We start from the raw sequence: 22,253 nt of genomic DNA, 5'->3' as shown, positions 1-22,253 counted from the left end.
AACCTCAACCCGAACACATAATGATCCAGAAGGAGGTACATCAAATTGGAATCTTTTGATGAACAGGATGAACAGCAATTCAAGAATCCCTAACTGATGTGTATCTATTCACCAGTGATTATTTGTGACCTGCTCTGTCTTTGAAAATAAGAAATTTGTGGAATATAAAATACGTTTTCAATAATTTGTGCCTTGATAAATCTCCAAAAGAAGCATAAAATGTTGAGGAAAAGATGACAAAATTCATTTCTTTTCAGAGGTGTCTCTGAGTTGGGAATTAGGAGGTGAGATCAGTTAGCTCATATGGGCCAAAATATGGAGGAACGTTTTACCCTAGGTGTTTGAGCGTCGGGTACCCTAAATCCAACTGTATTTATCCCCTTCATTTAAAACTCTGCTATTTGAAGTACCAGTTCTCCAGATTCTCATATTACCTTTCCATGCTCCTAGTTAATGTTTTACCATTCATTGTTCTCCTGTAACCTCCTAGGTCATTATTTTTATGTGTCATTCATGCAAAAGATTAGGAAGTGGGCTGCTTAGCAACAGGGCATAAGAATTCTCATTTCTACATTCTCATTTCAGGGTACAGATCTTTTTAGTCCGTGGTCATCACTTCTAAGTGCATATTCAATGCCCATTTTTATTCTTCTTTACTGAATGAAGCTAAAGTTTGTTTGTGGAGCCGAAGTGCCGTGCTAAAGGACTGAATTTTTTTCAGCTTGTATTGCAGGTTATGGGCATTTAACATAGTTCTGGCCAGTGAGATGTAAGTATGTCGTGGTGTGGAGCTTCCAGGAAAGCTCCAGGAAAGGAGGTTAGAAAGGGCTGGTGCTCATTATCTGTCCTTTCCCTTTGTTCCTTTTTCTTACCTACTATATGGTCCTGTCGGCTGGAGTTAAGATATGCATACTAAAACCATGAAGGAAAGGACAAGAGAATCAGAGACCTCACTTTTGGCAGTCTTAAACTGCTGAACCAACACTAGTAAACACTTATCTTCAGATTTCCTATTATCCAAAAACAAACAAGCAAAAAACATCAACCTCTTCTCTTTTTTAATCCAGTGTATTTTTTGTTTTTATTTTTCTGATACAAAGGTTGAACCCATTCCCTGTCCAATAGTGTGCTATAATGGCTTTCCATTGTATTTTTTTCTCTTAAATATTTTGAGATTTACCTACATTCAGACTTTCCCCAATGTATAAGCCCTCCAAAGGAATATTTATATGGAAATATACCCTGAAACACATGGCCCAACATTTTTTAAGAAGTATCGATAGTGAGATTTTATTAAATTATTAATAATCAGTTATTTATTATTCAATTATTAGGTAGCAGTTTGTGAATGAATTTTGGGAATGGTCAATAGTAGCATAATGAACTCTCATTGATAAATTTTCATTGAGTTGCTTCAATGATCAAACATGTTTTTAATTATTAAATGACTGAAATAATCAAAAGCCAAGGTTTTCAAGAATTTTTATTATTATTAACTCACTGTACTGAATATTCCCCATTCAAATTAGATAATCCCTCAAAAATGTTAGCATATTTTTTTCTCTCTCTGTCTCTATTTTTTTCTCTTTTACCTTTTTGCATTTGAAAAATTATTCTAGCTTGATAGTGTCTTTTATACTTCATCTATAATGTCTGAACATTTTTATCATTCTATGATTACATTTTTGTAGTTGACACTCAGTTCTCTGCAGGCATTTCTGCAATAACCTGAGCAATGTGAGAAAATAGGAAATTGTTCTCAAACATGTTGACAGTGAAGAGAGATAAGGCTGGTTCATAATATGGAAGAACTGGAGTACTTGACATTTGGGGATGAGAACCGCATTGATGCTTTTACTTCCAAATATGATACCAGTTTAGCATGATGATTACAAAATCGAAATATTATAATTCAACATGATTTTCGTTTGAAACGTGAACATGTCTACAGAAAAATGAAATAATTTTATAATCTTCATATAGCTAGTTACTTAAGTAAATATAATCATATAATTCTTTGGAATACATAGGTACCATTTATTAAAATAAATGTACTTTTTTTGTCTGATGAAATTTAACCTGCTCCACATGGTAATAAAGGTTCTATAAAATTGCAAACACTCACAGACATGAATTAGTTTAACTCAGAGAAGTCATAGGATGTCATAGAAGGACCTAGTGCAATAACATCTTGAATTTGGGGGATGGGGGAGAGAAGTGACAACCAGAAGGATGGCTCATGCATATATCAAACGTTTAAAGTATTTTTTTCCATAAATGTGTTAAGCTGACGTTAAGGGTGAAAAATGCCTCCTGAGGGAAATCTCAGCTTGATTCAAAAATAATATTAGAGAAATATTCCATTGCTAAGGAAAAGTAATAGTTTATGTAAATCTCCTATTTCTGCAAAGAGATGCCTTTAATTTAGTGATTCCAGTCCATCAGCTATATAATTGTGGAAGGATCCAAAAAGTTTAGAAATGTGTTCAAAATAAGAAAATGAAGCACATTGTAGCCAGCTTCAAAACGGGCATAGCCTTCTTTGACCTCTTTGCCTTGTCTAATTTACACACACACACACACACACACTCCTAGTCATCCCATTGAAACCAATGCTTTACTTCATGAAAATAAGCAATCAAGATTAAAATTTAAAAGAAAAAAAATATTGTGTTCTGTGTATAAATACCGAGGTACTAAGAATGGAATAAGATATGTCAAGATAATTTATTAGTTACTTAAGACAAAATTACAAATTAAAATATTGTGAAAATAGTGTAATTAAGCAAAATGGTGTATTAAGCAAAATTATTTTGAGTATCTTGTCTTTGCACTTTTTTTTATAGTACTATAGAAACAATGTAATGATAGGATGGATAATAACATTCTTGTTTCCATGTGACTCTTAACACATTTAAGAATCTTGAATGTTATCATTTCTTCCAGGTTAAAGGCATTATCAGAAATTCTAAATACTTCATATGTGTAACATTTCTCTTGCTGCTAAATCAAATCTAGAAATAGAACTTTCCATGTATCAATGGCCACGAGGAAGGGAACAGTACTGAAATGCAGTTTTGAGATATCATGCTCCCGCATCTTCGCAGCCCTCACTCCTCTTGGGCCCTTGCTTTCCTCCTTATTCAGCTTATTCCAAGAACCAATTGTCGTAAGCATTCCCTTGTACAGTCCCTAACTCAATCACACCTCTTATTTCATCATACTCCCCTGTAAATCTTCAACCCTGATTGAATCCAAATATACACCTAGTCTATTCCTCTACCCCTGAAACTTAATCTGGTTGGAAACAATGCTTAATTGTTCTCACTTCAAAGCCTGATAACATATCTCAAGCGGACTCTCAATGCTGCCCAGACATTACACTTAAAATCCTTATTTTGTTCATAATCCTACTCTTCTAGAGCACTGTTTCATACCTTCTCTTCTGTCCTCAAACTACTACACAAATTGTTCCATCCCCACTGCTATGGTTTGAATATCTCCCTAAGCTCATGTTGGAACTTAACCCTCAATATGGTGGTGGAATGTGGGCCCTTTAAGAGGTGATTGAATCATGCACACTGTGCCCTCGTGTATGGATTGATCCATTCATGTACCGATGGGCTGATGGTTTAATGGGTTGTCTTAGGCATGGTTCTGATGACTTCATAAGGAGAGTGAGTAAGAACGTCAGTTCTCTCTGGCTCATGCCATCCTCTCTGTGTGAAACCCTACATTGCCAAGGAACCCCATTGAGAGCCCCCACCAAAAAGGTCCTTACTAAATAGCCTCACTTCCTAGCCTCTGAAATGTAATAAATAAATTTCATTTTTTCATTTCTTTATAAGTTACCCAGTTTCAGCTATTCTGTTATAAACAACAGAAACAGACTAATATACCCACTCTCAGCTGATGATCTTGCTTCTTATTTCACTGAAAAAAATGTTCAATCAGAAAGGAACCTCCATATCCTTATATTACTATAACTGGCATACTTCAACAACATGGTAACAAAATGGAATGATTTTAATATGAAACAATTGAACATATCTACAGAAAAAAAAAATAAGAATTGTAATAATCTTATAGCCAGTACTCAAGTGATCATAATTATGTAGAAAAATATTTTGAATGTATAGGTTCCATTTATTAACACAAACTATGTTAACAGTAATACAACTATAAATTGAGGACTTGCATCCTGTGAGATCACAAAGCCTTGGTTTATGTCTTGAAACAATGACTACAAGAACTAGAAATGGAAATGTCAGACTCACTACTTCTGCACTCAATCCCATCCCTTCCCAGCTTATTTAAATGTTCCCATCATTCTAGCAAATCTGCCATTTCTCCTAAATCATTTCTCTCTCCTTATAAACATACTGCTAATTTCCCCCATCTTTAAATTATCCTCTGCTTATGTCACTTCTCCCTTCAGCTACAAAACCATTTCTAGATTCTTCTTTACAGCAGAACTTGAAATAGTTGTTAAACTCACTGTCTCTATTCCAACTCCTCCTATTGTCTCTTAAAACCATTCTGATGAGCTTGTCCTTCGCTATACCGCTAGAACTATTCTTGTCCAGTTAACTAATTGATATCCAGTGTTAAACCCAATGGGCAGTTCTCAGTCCTCATTTAACTTGACCTATCAGCAGCATTTGACACATTGACCTGAGACTCCTTTTTGAAACAGTTTTTTTAATTGACTGATATTTTATTGTAAATTCCTGGTATTCTGCACACCTCACTTGCAATACTCTTTCTCAGTATATGTATTAGTCTATTTCTGTTGCTTATAACATCAATACCTGAAACTGGGTGATTTATAAGAAAATTAAATTTATCACTTACAGTTTCAGAGGCTGGGAAGTCCAGACTCCAGGGAACACATCTGGTGAGGATCTTCTTTGGTGGAGGCTTTTAAGCAATGCAGGAGTCTCAGATGGCAGAAAATGGTGGAGCAGAGAGAGAGAGAGACTAACCTCCTCACTAACACTTATTTTAAAGCCACCAGAACCACTCCCATTATTGCAAGAATGGATCGATCCAGTCACAGTCCTCACAATCCAGTCACCTCTCCAAGGCTCCACCTTTCAACTACCACAGTAGGATTCCTCACCCTCTTAACACTGTTACAGTGGAGACCAAGCTTCTAACACCTTAAACTTTGGGGGGAATACAATTCAATTGATAATAATATATTTTCCTGGTTTCTTCTCTTCTCCCTAACCTCTTAATATGCCCCAATGATCTATTCTTATACCTCTTCTTTTCTCTGTCAACATACTTTTGTTGGTAATCTCAATGAGTCTCATGGCTTTAAATAAAATCTATATGTTGATGACTCTCCAAATTTAGATCTCCAGCTGAATTCTCTCTTCTGAATGCTAAACTTGTTTATCCACCTTCCTATCTTACATATCCCATTGGATGTCTAATCTCAAATATAATGAGTCCTCCTATCATTCTCCCCAAAACCTGCTCAGTTTTTAAACTTCCTCATCTTACTTTATGGAAATTCTATCCTTTCAGTTGCTCACATTCCCTCATGTACCATATTCTATTGTTTATCAAATCTTTTTGGCTCCACCCTTATGATATATCCAAAATAAAATCACTTCACACCAGTTACATTGTCCTCATCCTGGTCCTAGCTTGTTTCAATAGCCCACTAACTCCCTCCTAGATTCCTCCTTACCTTCTTGCAGTCAGCTCTCAACATAGCAGCAAGAATTTTTTTTTTTTTTTAATGGTAGTCTGGGTCATATCATCTATCTGCTCCAAACTTCCTAGTAGCTTCTTATCTCACCCAAAGTAAATACCAACATCTTTCAGTGACATATAAGGACCTAAAAGATTTACACACTTTCCTTCTCTTCAGTGATGCTTCATTGTGCAGCTTCTGGACAAGCATAGTCAATGTGAATGGTGCCCCCTTGGAGCTGTTAGCAAATAACTTGCAAGACTATTTCCAGAAACCCAGACTCTTGACATCACCTCTTGCTACTCTCCCCCTTTGCTAAATATACTCCCAAAATAATAAAATCGTTGCTCATTCTCAGGAAAGCCTAGCGTGCATATGTGCTCCTCCTCTGTCTGAAATAATCTTTCCCAAATTATCTGTATAGCTCAATACCTCACAGCTTCAGACCTTGGCTCCAAATATTACTTTCTCTGTGAAACCATTACTGAATAATCTGTTTAATACGCCAGCCCTTGCCCCATCATTCCTCTCCCTACTTCTGCTTTATTTTTCACCATAGTTCTTATCACCTTCTAATATGTTCTAATATGTTATACAATTTACATATTTATTTTGTGTATTATACAATTTATGTATTTATTTTGGTCCAACTTCACTAAAATGCAAGCTCCAAAATGGCAAGGATTTTAGTCTGTTTTCTTCAATACTGTATCCTCAACACCTGGAATGGTTCCTAGTACCTCATTTGTACATAATAAATCAATGTGGAATAGAGGGAATTAATGAGCCGAAATGTGTTGAACATTTTGATTATCAATAAAGACTTCTGAACACAAAAAGTTAGTAATGCAAGTGCCAAATCAACTGAAATGGCACATTTTATATAGTGTGAATGAAAACTTGCTTAGTTTTTCTGTTAGTTCCCTTTAAGCAGCAAAGCAGTCCTTTAGCAGTGTCAAGAATATTAAAGGGATGTGTCTCAATTGCCCAAAATAACTCTACTTAGGATCAGAAAGTTCAACACTGTGGAAGCAATGCCATTGCTGTGCTATTTCTTTTCAAAAAAAAAAAAAATCCATTTGTAACACAGAGCCCTCCAGAGATTCGTCACCATTTCCTAGGCTTCAGTCCAAAAAGTGTCAGGACTGACCCAACTAATTTCCAGGGTCACATAGTCATTGCTTTTATCACTTATGAAAACAGAAGACAATTTTCATCCACAACACACAGTGGAAAATCAATGATCCTAGGATCAGTTTCAAAGTTGACAATCTGATTCCAAGTCCTTATTAAAAGGAAAAATAGATAATGAGATCTATTCCCTTTAGCACTAGTGTCACTCCCTACAAGTTGTGTAGTTAGGAAGACAAATCAATACTTTAAGTTCAACAGGGTAGTGTTTAATGCATTATCTCTTTCCTGCAAGTGCATTCATTTATGCAGTCATTAGTCATTACACTAATTTATTTAATACACATTACATATTATTAAAGTAACAGTTTTATTTATTATTTCCTTTAAAAATATTTATTAAATACCAATAACATGCTAGGCACTCTGCTAAGCAGTGAAGATATAAAACAATCTCAAGTATATTATGGGCTGGCTTCACAAGCCATATCTCCTAAGGAGCAAACATAGGGTCATAACGATAGAGAAAAATGATATTTGTCTGTCTCTTCCCCCACTCTATACAGACACTTCCATCAATTCGTCAAGTTTCTGCCAAGTTATTTATATGAGATCCAGGAAATGACTCCCATAAGTCCATGTGCCCAATTTTCCACACTCTTATTTTTCTCCTTTTTTCCCTCTGGCTATGGTGTTTCAGGTCTTCTGAAAATTATCTGCCAGTGACTGACCAAAAAATGCAACACCAAGGTGCTGCTTATGCACATGTGATGCGTGCAGATCTCCTTGCCCATTTATTAGGATGTGGTTATCCTCATGAAGGAATACTGCACTGTGTGCTGGCACTGAGGTGCTGTGGTCAATAAAATCAATCCATTGGAGCAGTGTTCTTTCTAGAGAACCTCTTCCCCTTCTCTATGTTACCTACGTTATATGGTTTCATTATAGTGTGAACCTGTGCTTTCAGGATATAAGAGAGATTTTGTAATAGCTGTTTGTAGTATATCAGGTGCCAGAGGATTAGAGATGATGATGATAATTGCAGAGGATTTAATGAAAGAACTGTTTACAAAGGTGTAGGGAGGGTATAGGGAAATACCCAAGTGATATCCTAGGATTAGTCACAGTGGAGGTAGGGAGTTGTAAAGTCCCAAGGCTTGAAGGAACAAAGAAAAAAGAGGTCACCAGAAACTAGACAGAGAGAACTTTGTGCACTGGAGGGGTTGAGAGGGTACTATGACAATTGCTTTAGTCTTTGGTTGAAGGAGTCAGACAGCACAAGATGACTACACATGGAAAGAGCTAAGAGAATAAATATCCTAACTTTGCCGTTTCTTCCCTCTAATCTCTTACCTGGATTCTCCATTTGCCAAACCCAAGTGGAAGTAAGAAAGCAGGGAATCCATTGAGGTAGTCCAGACACTCTGGCCCTAGGATATAGATCAAGGTGGAAAGAGGTGACAGTGGCATGGACAGGCTGCTGTTATTTCCTATTTTACCCTCCGTGCCATCTCTCTGAAATTTAGGAGTTCGCCTATATTTTGCTGTTAGTCTAAATCTCCTCTGTGGTTCAATCCTTAGGCACTGTCCTTGGCAAAAGCTTGTGGTCCTTGCACTTGTATTTCCCAAAGTTGATATTTTCCCCCAAATGATCTATGTACCTTTTCTAAACTAAATAAACACTTACATATATTTCATTGACACAATTTTAAGCATTGTAAATATTAACTCATTTATTCACCTCGTTATTTAATCCCCTGATATTATTAACCTCATTTTATAGAAGAGGAATATGAGGCACAGAAAAGTTAAGTAAATCTCCTAGAGTTGTACAACTAATGAGTGGCAAAGCCACAATTCAAGTCCAGCCAGTCTGTCTCTGGAGTCCAAGCTCTATGATACTGTTTGAAATAATAAATATTTTATTATGTACCTACCATGTTCCATGCAGTGTGATAGACCCCAGTGATAATGCTGTGAAAAGGAAAGAATCCCTACACACAGAGAGATAAGGTTCTATTGGTAGAGATATTCAGCTATAATGCAGAAGGTGTTAATACAGAGATAATTATGGGAGACTGTGAGGGCCCAAATTCATCTGACCAAACTCAGCCTGGGATGTGGGGTGGGGGGCAAACTTAAGTAGTTTGGAGTTTAACCTGAACACGACAAAGAACTATTGTATGAGTTTATGCTGGTGAATTACATAATTAAGTTATTATTTTTAAAAGAACACTCTGATGGCAAAAAGGCAGATAAAAATTGGAGTAGAAATATGCCATTTAAAAATTATTTTTAAATTTCAATGTATATTTATATTTATGAATCTATACCCATTTGTCCTAGATTTTAGCTTATTATTATTAAATATCTGATCTTATTTTTAGTATGAATTTTATGGGAAATACATGGTGTTGAATAATGCTATCTTTTTTTAGCTTATCCTTAGCTGATTCATGTATACAGATTCTCATATTAAAACACAAACTGACTCAAGATACTCATTTTTTTATAATAACCATCAGTCTGGAGTAGTTTATTTTTTTTTTTCAGTATTTTATGACACAATTATCTTGTTTGGAATCCATTTAATTCTAATGTTTACACTTAGCTGTTATTTGAACCCCATAAGAAAAGTTCATTCTTTATCTCTGAATCTATGTTTCATTTTACTATTGTTGGGTATGGGAAAAATTCACCAACATAACATCATTGGGCCAAAAATCTGCTCATGAAACAATGTCACTAGAACTATCAGCTGAAGCACAAGTAGTAATTTCCATATTCTATTCTTATTGAATGTTTCTTAGTCATAATTTACAATATTAAATTGCATTTAGCCAATTACTGATAAAATGCTGATGAACTTTAGAACTTCAGGCCTCTAGATAGAAATTTCGTTTTTTAACTTCTAAAGACAATGTTAGTTGGATGATGATTTTCAACCTCCATAGACATTCACGTCAAAAATGTCATTTTTTTTTTCTGCTAGCAAAATGCCTAGAAGTTAAAAATAATAATAATATTTTTTTCAAAATCAAGTGCTCTTATAGGTCAAAACTCAGCAAGAATTAAGATGCATTTATTTCCACGGTTGTCTCCGGATTTCAAATTTCATGAAGACAGAAGCCATGTCTTATAGCCAGTGTACCCTCAGTACTTAGTCTAGAGCTTGACATGTCATGAATTTGATAATAATTATTTTAGATATAGTTGACTTTAATTGTTTTGATGTGTTTTTGGAATTTATTATTTAGACTGTAGTCTTGTATTTATTTTCTATGCAGTACCCACTGGCTGATTAGTACGTAAGATTTAATAGTCACATATATAGCATGACAGTATACAGCTAGACAAATAGGTGTTTGCCATATATCAATCAGTTTTATCAAAGAAATACCAGGCATTGTTTTACCAAACTCTTTCTTTGTTTTCCTAGAATTCAAATTACTAGACAGCTCACTTGAATCTCTTAAATGTTTATAATTATTGCAAAGGGGCATAGACAAGCTCTATAAATCAGGTTTCCAAGGTAGAAACACAAGCTACTTTAACTTGTTTTAAACAAGGAGAATTTTTATTTAGCAATTCGTGTGCTTCCAAAAGCTTTGGAAGGAGCAGATTCAAGGCTGTACTCCTGTGGAGACTCGCAGAGACATATAGAGCTGGTTCCCTAGGGGCTGTCACTGGAGCTCTGCTGCCCTGCAAATGGGCACCAAATACTGCTGCAGAAAAGTGTCTTGTTTTCAAGATCTTACATGCCAGCAACAAGAGCCAGGAACAGCCAGAATTTAGTGTCTGTCTTCCACCTGCCCTCCAAAATGTGTCCTAAGTGCTTCTAATCGGATGGAACTCAATTGCATTTAAAATGATAGTTGCAGAGGAATTTTAGAAATGTAGATGTTTGCTTTAAAACCTCTCCAAGCAAAAAAAAAAAAAAAAAAAAAAAAAGGATAGGAGTTCCAGTTCAGAAATATATATTAAAATTAATTCCTTGTGTAAATAAAGTACTTTCACTCACTAACTGTGGGGAGGGGAAGGGTTACAGTAGAAGCAATTAGTGGAAAAGCGAAAACAGAGTATGAATTTAGAGGACTTGGGTATAATTTTAGCTCTGATACTTGTGAACATGAGCAAGTCATGTGCCTTCTCTGAGCCTCCATTACCACATTTTATAACATCCAGTTCTCCTCGTAGAACTATTATGAGGATCGCATTAGGCATGAATTTGAAAATACTTCATAAATATGAGGTATTAAGCAATTACAAGGAAATATGATCAGTAGGAATGATGAAAGAAAAATTAAATGACATCATTTCAATTGCCAGTTAGAGCTTTAGTGCTAAATACATTTTATTTAATTCTAATTTTTGAAAATGGTGATTTTTTGAATATAGTCTGTAAATTAGCACAATACCTCATTTCCTAACAAACTGGGATTTAATGTAACTAGAAAAATTAGATCAAGTCAAACTCCCCTGAAAATATTTGTAGTGTCATGTCATATTATACTATAATAGAATTTCTAGATCCTGTAATATACATTGTTCTAAAATAATAAAAGCCATATTTGAATTTATTTGCTAATTCCATTATGTATGTGTCTATTTTTATAGTTTCAAGTGCTTCCTATATTTATATTGGAAAGACTTTCAAATTTTGTTATTTTTTCAATCTTGTGGAGATATGATGCTTAGTTCATTTTTTCATTGGCCAAGTCCCTATGAAGTGGATTTTAAGCTCTGGACAGTAAAGAATGAAGGTTTCTAGTTCACTAAGCCCCCTCATATCAGGAAAAGCATTACTAGGGAATTACTTTTCACATTGTGTTATCATTTAGATTGAAAAAGTATAAACTCATAATTATTTAGTGTGATTTACTATTTTGATTGAGCTCCAGTTGCCAGTGTGATAAGATGACCTTATGAACAGTATAACATTGAACCCCCAGAAATCAATAAATATAATAAAATCTTTTTACTGCCCCTTCCTTCCTACTCACCAAATCAATTGCTTTTTACCTCCTGGTTTTTTATGAAAGTTCTACAGTTCATTTTACTACCTGTCAAAAGTGAAACGTCTTTTTTTTTTTCCCTAAAGAGGTATACTTGATTGATATTTTGATTCCCTTCACTGATTTTATTTTTTATCTCTTTGTCTTCAGGACACTCACATACTTATCTAGCATTCTAGGTCCCAAATTCGGAATAAAACATTATACAGTGATAGAAAATGAGGACTAACAAAGTGATTAGTAAAGACTATTAGGATTCCTACACCGTTGATTTGTCATTCTTCAAATTATGGGAGAAGATGTTTATAAAACCTCAGAAAGAATCACTTGACAGAGTAATAGGAGGCAACCTTTACAGGCAACTCTTTTTACCCCAGATTTCTCTCATTAGCAAGTTTGTCTCTATCTTATACCCAAAACATTCACTCACTTGCAATGACTTGTCTCCTGGATGGCTGCTTTCTCATCCTCAGAATACTTACTGACCATTCACTGGGTGGCATGGAACAAACCAGAGACAGCTAAGGGTTTTCCCAGTACATGTCCCCCACTCATGTGTCAGGATAATAGCACTTGCCTGCCCCCTCTGGTAGTTTCCACGTACTTTTGTTACTGGAGTTTTCCAAGCTTGCCTTGTATTGAAAACACAAGCTCTTAGAAGAAGTATTTTTCTTCTGCACACAACAAGAAATGAATTTTCCCTAGTGGCTAGCAAAAGACATCAGCTCATTTTACAGCATTGATTTCATAATTCAGTCTTTCTTCAGAGTCATTTATTGTAATAGATGTTAGAAAACATATAGTCTTGGTGAAAGAGAGGTGAATTTAGCTATACAATGAGGGTCTTTCAATGAGAGGAAGAATGATGGAAGCTTGCAAAATATTTGGAGCATATGACTTAGACATTGTAGATATGTGAACCATTCACTGCTTACTTGTTATACCAGACTGAATTCTTTTCCTATGCTGTGTACCATGTAATAGAAAAAATAAATGGCAATTGTCAAGTCAACACTTTTGTGTTCTGTTTATTGATTCAATCAGCTTTTGTATATGACTGTACATTGTCATTTATTACCTCAATTGATGAGATTCAGTCCTACAAGGAGCCTTTATAAAGTAGATAAGCATTTAAAGAAAGATATAAAGAAGCAGAAATTAGAAAACTGCAGAACTATTTCAAGTACCTAGCAATATAATACCATTCTTTTACAATTTTTTATACCCTAGTTTTAAATTTATACCTGTTTTCCTTTAGAGTTGACAGTTTACCCAAGGTAAGCATCTCATAGTAAAGCATATGTTTCATAAAAATAAATTGAGTTGTTAAAGTTCAAAACCGCAGGGGAGAATCTTAACCTTTCCCTTTCCTTTACCCTCTGTATCCCAAACATCACTGGATCCTGATGACATTAATTCCTTGCCTTTTAATCCAACCACCAATAACCTTGTTTAGTTACCCATCTTCACCTACTCTGAACCACAGAAATCACTTCCTAATGCACAACTTTGATTTATTTCCTCCCCATTTACAGTTCGTCTTAACATGTTGTCACTAGATCTGTCTTCTTAAAACATAGAGCAGATATTGTCCTTCCATTCTCAGATAGCTTCCTTGTCTACACTATTTAAATAGAATCAATCCCAAATACCTCAGTTTAACTGTATACACTCACCACTTTATGGATCATACTTACATTTCTGGTTTTCTTCAACATCACAGACACACACACACACACACACACACACACACTCTCTCTCTCTCTCTCTCTCTCTCACACACACACACACACACACACACATTTTGCTCTTCCATCTTCCATCTTCGGACATTTGTTCAAGTGACAATTTTTTTTCCCCCATGTCTATCCAAGTTCACTTCCTATCTTCCTCCAACACTTTCTGAATTCAAAATTCAGAATTAATCTCACCCACACACCACATGCCCAAAGTAATTACTATACTTATTATGCATACCAACAGACCTGTATAAGATTAAAAACTCCATCATGCTAGTTTTTATTTATTTATCATACTTAGTGTAGAATTCAGTGTAGCCTAAATAAATGTTTGTGAAAACAATTTTAATTGGATTAATTGACCATAGTCCTTCATGATGTTGTTCTGGCTTTCTTTTAGGAACATGGAATACCAATCAACATGGGTTATGCTGTGGCCCCTCATCACTCAGGGGTCTACCCCGTTCATATTCAGCTGTATGCAGCTTGGAAGAAGGTCTGGGGTATTCAGGTCACCAGCACTGAAGAGTATCCACATTTGAAACCTGCACGGTACAGAAGGGGCTTCATTCACAACAGCATCATGGTGAGCACTTACTGCTATGTGTATTGAAGGCTCTTAATATCTACATGTAGAATAAAGACAGATCACCATTACCTTAAGAATGCAACTTCAAACCTCTTTCGCATGAGTATCACAAATTCCCAACATGCCATGTGGTGACTGGCTACACGTTAACACATTGTTTGGCTATAGGCTTGCTTCCTAAGCTGTGGGGTGGTTTTGCTGAGTCTGAGACAAGCTGAAAATAATGGGAATTAGTTTTGTAGACCACTGCAGTTTTGAGATTGAAATTTTTTCTGGGATCCTATACTTCTGGGTAATTTCTCAGTATCTATTTGTTTGGGTGGTGTTATTGAGAGTTTTATAGGCAGAGTGTGGTTCCATGGCTCAAGAAAACAGCTCTCAAATCACCACACTATCAACAGCTACAAACAAATACCATCTGAAAGCTAAATTTATTCACTCAGTTTATTATGGCTTTTAGACACTCAAGAGTATCTTAGGACACTACTCTTTTTCTTCCACTTTTCCTTGAATACTCCAAAATAGAAGGGGTCTGGTTTTTTTTCAGATACATTAACTGAAAAAATAACAATCTGACTATTAAGAATAATGTATCAGTTTCTATAAGTGATAATGAAACCACATGAATTTTAATGGAAATATACAAATATTCATTGAAATATAAAATGGCATTATTTACTTTGAGATGAAATAGACTATTTTAAAATGTCCATCTCCACTTCCAGTGCCTAGGATCATGTTCTCATCTCTAATTGCCAAGATCAGAGCAAGGGTTCACAAACCATTCTCTCTCCTTTAAATATTTACACCTTTCCAGTCCATTATTCATATTGCTGTCAGAATTATCTACCATCTTCCTTCCTTCCTCCCTCCCTTCCGTTCCCTTCCTTTCTTTCTAACCACTATCTAAAACCAAAGAAAAAGCACATGTGCCTGACCAGAGCTGGCACTCAATATTAACTGCTCATGAAACTTATTATTCTATTGTAAATTGGTACCAAAAGACCTAAAGGAGCCTCAGATTTAAATAAAGTCATTGATAATGCAAATAGTGGTATTGATGTTCATAGAAATCCAGGAGATGTGAAAATAATTACTCATATAATTTCAAACCAGAGTGAAAAGTACTCAGTTTTCTCTTTATTACATTGCATGACCATTTGGCATATTATGAAATAAAACATTTATTTTAACGAATATTACATGTATTCATTTACCTTGAATTTAATACAAACTATTATTAAAGTTAAGCAAAGAATAAAGTTATAGCGACTCTGCAATTGGATCTGCTTTTCTATTAGATTATACATAGTTTATTATTTAAAATAAGTTTCTGGAATAAAATTACTTATTTGCTTTCTCTATTGAACATTCAGATTTACAACAGCATTAACTGCAAAATATGCCAGAAGCAATCATTAGATGGTTTGACTACTACTGTGATAAAATTTAAATTCAGAGTATAGTAAAAACAAAACAAACTTGGAGAAGGTGATAAAAACGGATTGTTTTCAACCGCAGAATCTGAGTACAATCCAAGACTGGATTTCAGAAGCAAGGAGAGTAATGGCCAAATAGCATGAAAAATATAACCTTGGAGAATCTCTATTTTTGAATTAAATTATCCCTAAGAAGATTTTGTTTGTTTGTTTGTTTGTTTTTGTTTTTGTTTTTTTGCCAATTCTTTAATGTAACTTAGGTAATGGGTTAGATTTATAGAACTGAATGAAAATTATTTAACCTATATGTCTTATAACTTTGATTTGGCAACTCCCTTAATATTTACATAATTACACAGACATATTGATTACAATAAGATTTTGGCCTTAGCAACCAAGGAACTCTGGTACAAAACGATAATTTGCAGACTCTGAGGTCATGAGATCATGGTGGAGTGATTAATTCAATCATGCCAATGTGCTCTTTTCCCCCTTTTCCTCAGGTCCTTCCTCGACAGACCTGTGGGTTGTTCACACACACCATTTTCTACAAAGAGTATCCAGGAGGACCCCAAGAATTGGATAAAAGCATCAGAGGAGGTGAACTTTTCCTCACAATTCTTCTAAACCCAGTACGTATCCTCTTTACACATTGTACAATATCAGTGTTTTCAATATGCATTTCATTTTTCTAAATTGCATTATCTTTATTTTCTTTATTAACGGAACATATTTACTGTTAGTAGATTTAAATCCACACTTCAAACCCTTTTCTTGATAAGATTTGACTTTTTGGGGACTAATTTTTTGGTAGATCTGATTAGAACATAGAGGTTTTTACTTTGTAATGTGGCTGATGAAAAGTTTGTTTCTAGCAGTAAAAGGTGTCAGTTCTTTCTTTTCAATTGTTTTCAAGCTGTTTCTTTTTTATTCCTCAGCTTTGTTAACATAATTGACAATTAAAAGTTATATATATCTATATATATTTATGCTTTACAACGTGTGTTTGGATATACACTGTGAAATGATTAAATCAAGCCTCACGTTCTCACTTTTTGTGATTAAAATATTTAACATCTACTCCCTTAGCATTTTTCAAGTATATGACATTAGTATGAACTATAGTTACCGTACTTATGCTAGACCTCCAGAATTCATTAATCCTATCTAACTGACACTTTGTACCCTTTGACCAACTTCTCCCCCTACCCTTGGAAACCACCATTCTACCACGAGTTCAACTTTTAGAATTCACGTGTAAGTAAGATCATGAAGTATTTCTCTTTCTTTGCCTGGCTTATTTCACTTAGCATAGTGTCCTTCAATGTCCTTCAATTTCATCTGTTGTTGCAAAGACAAAATTTCTTTCTTTTTTAAGGATGAATAGTATTTCATTGTGTGTGTGTGAGTGTGTGTGTGTGTTTAATAATAAATGTTCCTTTATTTGTTCAACTGTTGATAGACACTTTGGTTGATTATATATCTTGGTTACTGTGAATGATGCTGCAGTAAGCATGGCAGTGCAGATTTCTCTTTGACATTCTGATTTCATTTCCTTTGGATATATACCCAGTAGTGGGATTGCTGAATCATATGGTAGTTCTGTTTTTAGGAACCACCATAGTGTTTTCTATAATGACTATGGCAATTTTCATTCTTACCAACAGTGTACAAGTGTTCCCTTTTCTCTATATTCATGTCAACACATAATCTTTTGTATTTTTGATAATAGCCATTCTAACAGGGATGAGGTGATATCTCATTATCGCTTTAATTTGCATTTCCCTAATGATTAGTGATGTGAGCATTTTTTTCATATATCTGTTGGTCATTTGTATGTCTTTCTTTGAGAAAAGTCTTTTAAGGTTATTTGCCCATTTTTAGTTGGGTTATTTATTTTCTTATTGTTGAATTATTTGAGTTCCTCATATGTTTTGGGTATTAATCTCTTTTCAGATGTATAGTTTGCAAATATTTTCTCTCATTTCATATGTTGTTGCCTCACTGTCAATTGTTTCCTTTTCTGTGCAAACAATTTTTAGTCTAATGCAATCCCATTTGTCTATTTTTGCTTTTGTTGCCTGTGCTTTTTCATAAATGAAAAATCAGTGCATGGGCCAATTTCAAGAAATGTTTTTCCTATGTTTCCTTCTAGTAATTTTACAGTTTCATGACTTGTGCTTAAATCTTTAGTTTATTTCAAGTTAATTTTTGAATACTATGTGAGATATGGGTTCAATTTCCTTCTTCTGCATGTGGTTATACAGTTTTGCTCAAAGCCATTTATTGAAGAGACTGTCCTGTCCTTATTCTGTGTTCTTGCAAACATCATGAAAGATCAGTTGACTATAAATGCATGGTTTATTTCTGGGTTATCTATTCTGTATCATTGATCTATGTCACAAACAGTAACATGCTGTTTGGATGACTGTAGCTTTGTACTATATTTTGAAATCAGTTAGCATGATTTGTTCTTGCTGCTCAAGATTGCTTTAGCTATTCTGGGTCTTTTGTGGTTTTATACAAATATTAGGATTGTTTTTCTATCTCTGTGAAAACTTTCATTGGAATTTTGGTAGGGATTGCATTGAATCTGTAGATTGCTTTGAATAATATAGGCATTTTAACAGTATTAATTCTTCTTTAGGGTAGATGGCATAATTCTGTACCCGTTAGTCTACGCCTTCTATTTTCTTCTACTCCCCTCCCCTCCCAGCCTATAGTAATCATTATTCTACACTCTACATCTATGAGAACTGCTTTTTGTTTGTTTCTTTGTTTGTTTGTTTGTTTAGATTCCACATATGAGTGAGACCATGCAGTATTTGTCTTTCTGTGCCTGACTTACTTCACTTAACATGATGGTTTCCAGTTCCACTCATGTTGCTGCTAATGATAGGACATCATTTCTGGCTGGTTAGCTCAGTTGGTTAGAGCACACTGTTATAACACCAAGGTCAAGGGTTTGGATCCCTGTACCCAGTCAGCCACCAAATATATATATTTGCTTTCTATATATATCTTAGTAATATGTATATAGATCTTAAAGTAAAAACTTTCAGCTTTTCATTACTGAGTATAATATTAGCTATGGGCTTGTCATATATAGCCCTTATTATGTTGAGGTACATTCCTTCCAAACCTAACATATTGTGTTGAGGCACATTCCTTCCATACCTAATATATGAATTTTTATCATGAATGGTTGTTAAATTTTGTCAAATGCTTTTTCTGCCTCTATTGAGATGATCATATAATTTTTGTTCTTTTATTGATTGGCATATGTTAAACCATACTTGCATCCCAAGGATAAATCCCACTGGATTATGATATTTGACCTTTTTCATTTGCTGTTAAATTCAGTTTGCTTGTATTTTGTGGAAGATTTTTGTGTCTACGTTCATCAGAGATATTGGCCTGTAATTTTCTTTTCTTGTAGAGCCCCTATCTGCTTTTGGTATCGGGGTAGTGCTGGCCTCATAATATGAGTTTGGAATTATTCCTTACTCTTTAATTCTTTGGAATAGTTCGAGAAGAACTTGTATTAATTCTTCTTTAAATGTTGGTAGTTTTCACCGGTGAATCTATAAAGTCCTGAACTGTTCTTTGTTGGGAGACTTTTAATTATTGCTTTAATCTCCTTACTCATTACTGATCAGTTCAGATTTTATTTATTTATGGTTTAGTCTTAATAGGTTGTATATTTTCAGGAATTTGTTTATTTATTATTATTTTTTTCCCTTTTTTTTGTCTTTTTTCGTGACCGGCAACGGATCGCAACCCTCAGTGTTGCGCCCGTACCGGACCGGGACCGGCAACGGGATCGCAACCCTCGGTGTTACGCCCACACCTGGCTCAGCCAGTGAGCGGCCGGTCTGCATGTGGGATCCGAACCCTCGGCGGGAGCGCCGCCGCACTCCCAAGTGGCGCACTGTAGCAGTGCGCCACCGGGCCGGCCCAGGAATTTGTTTATTTCTTCTAGGATATTCAATTTGTTGGCATATAATCGTTCGTAGTAATTTCTTATGGTCCTCTGCATTTCTATTGTATCAATTGTAATGTCTCCCTCACTTTTTGTTTTATTTGAGTCTCTTTTCTTTTTTTCTTAGTCTAGTTAAAGGTTTCTCACTTTTGTTCATCTTTACAAAAAGTCTTAGTTTCTTTACAACTCTTTGTTTCACTTATCTTATCTACTGTTCTTCTAGGTACTATTTCATTTGTTTCTGCCCTTATCTTTAGTTTTTTCTTTCTTCTTCTGGCCTTGGACTTAGTTTGATGCTTTTGTTCTAGTTCCTGAGGTATAAAGTTAGATTGTTCATTTGAGATCTTTCTTTTTTCTTAATATAGGCATTTAGTGCTATAAACTTTCTTCTGAGAACTGCTTCACAAACCCTTCACAAGTCTACTTGGTAAATTTTAGTCCTTCTAGAGAGAAATTAGACTATATATCCAAGTTATTGAATTTCCTTCTGATATTCAGTCAAGAAAAAAATATAGATTTGTTAAGAAACATGTTGAATATTACTACTGAATGTAATATAACCTCCCAATGTTGGCTTTCATTCTTGAATTGCAGTAAAGCCATATAAATATGTAGTTCTTTAGCCAAAAATTAACATTTTTAATTTCATCAGTGGTGCATATTTTGTTCATAAGCTGAGTTTGCTTCTGGTTGGAGATCTCAATAGGCACACTTGCATCAGTTGCTAAAAATGATCACATTAGAAAGCTGCATACAAATAACTATGACAGTGTATAATATTGAACATAATAATTATTCTGTATTATTTTTGTATACTTGAGTAACCTGAAGACTATTTTTAAAACTCCACTAATTTTATTTGGGATCAAAGATAGAGAATTTGGCCCTTTAAAAAAAAAAAATGTGTTCCTTCATCTTTCAAAGTTTGCAATTTTATGTTCTAAGTATATGAGGGTACTTCAAAAAGTTTATGGGAAAATAGAATTAAAAGGTAATATGAATCTTTCTGTGAACTTTCTGAAGTACCCTCATAAGTGTAAAGGTACAGCAACATGGGAATGTAGTACCACTGAATAATTTGGGATTATTTAAGCTTTCTAATTTTTCTTTCACAGTGACTTCATTTCTGAGGTTTTAGAGAAGCATGTCATCATTCATATCTCAGTACACACAGAAAATATGAAATAATGGGTTTTATGCTATACCAACCTTGTTTATTGTAAGAATTTTTTATACTCAGAGAAAATGGTACATGCTTTAAATAAAACTATAGCTAAGTTGTCTGTGGTGAAGCTCTAGGTATGTTTAAAGTAAATTATGTTAGATAATTTATATATGCTATTTTTAATTCTTGAAGAATTTAAATAAAAGCCTATACCGTATGAAAATGAAAACTTGTAAATTGGATTGGAAAGGTATAGAACTGGTGTAAAAATGCTTTATCAGAGTATAAGTAATTTTTTAAAAAACCCTTCCCCTCATGTTGTTAAAAACAAAATAAAACAAAAAGATCTGTTGGGTTGGAGTGGCTCTAAACTTGGAACAGGAGCTTATATGCCCTGCGATCTTTAGCAAGAAACTTCATTATTCAGGTGTTGCTTGTACTCCTAGAAAACAAGCTAGTTGAACTAAACAATCTCCAATGGGTCTCAAGGGTATTTCTACTAAACCTAAATCTTAGATATTTCAGTTTTTTGTATGTATTTCAAACTTGACACCTTTTGAATATATTTTAAAATGTGTCAAGGAAATTCTAAAAATCATTTTTGAAAACTGATATTTTAATGAAAGCAAATGTGAAAACCTCTCTTTACCCCTTCTTTTACTAATGAAGAATTTAATCTCAGCAGAGATAATAGCCTCTTTGTTATACTGTATTCATATTGCGGCTACATTTCTGACCCCATATCTGCTATGGTCATCTCCTAAAGGGAAGATGATAATCATCAGAACACTGACTACTGTCTTCCCTAAATCTCTTGCCTCAAGTTTGATTGCTACTTGGGTGTCTGTCTGCTTGTCATTAAGATATGGACTCATACCTCTATTCTCAAATTTGAAGCCAGCACCCCTCGTAAAACATCATTCAGAGACTTAAAATTGGTCATTTAAATAAGACCAAAGACTATTTGGTTTCTAGTATTTCCATCTTTGGCAGTGAACTAACCAAACTATATGAAATACTCTAAATCTCACTTAAAAACATGTCATTTCCACAAAGATTTATTTTAATTTCAGGCAGAACAGAAGAGTAAAAGAGGGGAGTTTCAGGAAGCCTCTTATATCCATTAACAAACTGTACTTCTGTCATTGTGAATTGATGGTGAACTCAAAATAGGGTACAAGGGTAGAGGAGAGAGACCAGACTTGACACAGCACAAAGAGCAATGTTAGAGATGGTCAATAGTGTGTATAAGATAGCACATCCTAATATGGCAATATGAAGTCTAGATCAGGCAAATAGTGGTCCACACATATGTGGGATTAAGGAACAGTGTTGCTCAAAACATGGGCAGTGTACAGTCGGAGGCATCCAGGTAGATGTGACTCAGCTCCCAAGGGAGACAGGCTACAGGGGGCATCTGTAGAGTGCGGGTCAAGTGGAGCTTAGTTTCAGGGCTGAAAAGGCTGAAGTTACCACACGTATTAGA

General features: G+C 34.8%; 1 protein-coding gene across 1 annotated transcript in view; it reads left to right on the top strand.

Annotated features, from left to right (window-relative positions):
* LOC103593951 (bifunctional heparan sulfate N-deacetylase/N-sulfotransferase 4) overlaps positions 1-22,253 on the top strand; it is a gene marked incomplete at its 3' end in the record, with an annotated part of 243,352 nt that overhangs the window by 172,740 nt on the left and 48,359 nt on the right. The window contains exons 5-6 of the mRNA XM_008577091.1: positions 13,993-14,178; positions 16,124-16,252. Coding sequence (XP_008575313.1) covers positions 13,993-14,178; positions 16,124-16,252 — 315 coding nt within the window. The remainder of the gene's footprint in view (positions 1-13,992; positions 14,179-16,123; positions 16,253-22,253) is intronic.

The sequence above is a fragment of the Galeopterus variegatus genome, unplaced genomic scaffold (genome assembly GCF_000696425.1).
Source record: "Galeopterus variegatus unplaced genomic scaffold, G_variegatus-3.0.2 Scaffold1449, whole genome shotgun sequence".
NCBI classification, from domain to species: Eukaryota; Metazoa; Chordata; class Mammalia; order Dermoptera; family Cynocephalidae; genus Galeopterus; species Galeopterus variegatus.
This window is presented reverse-complemented; position numbering and strand designations above follow the sequence as displayed.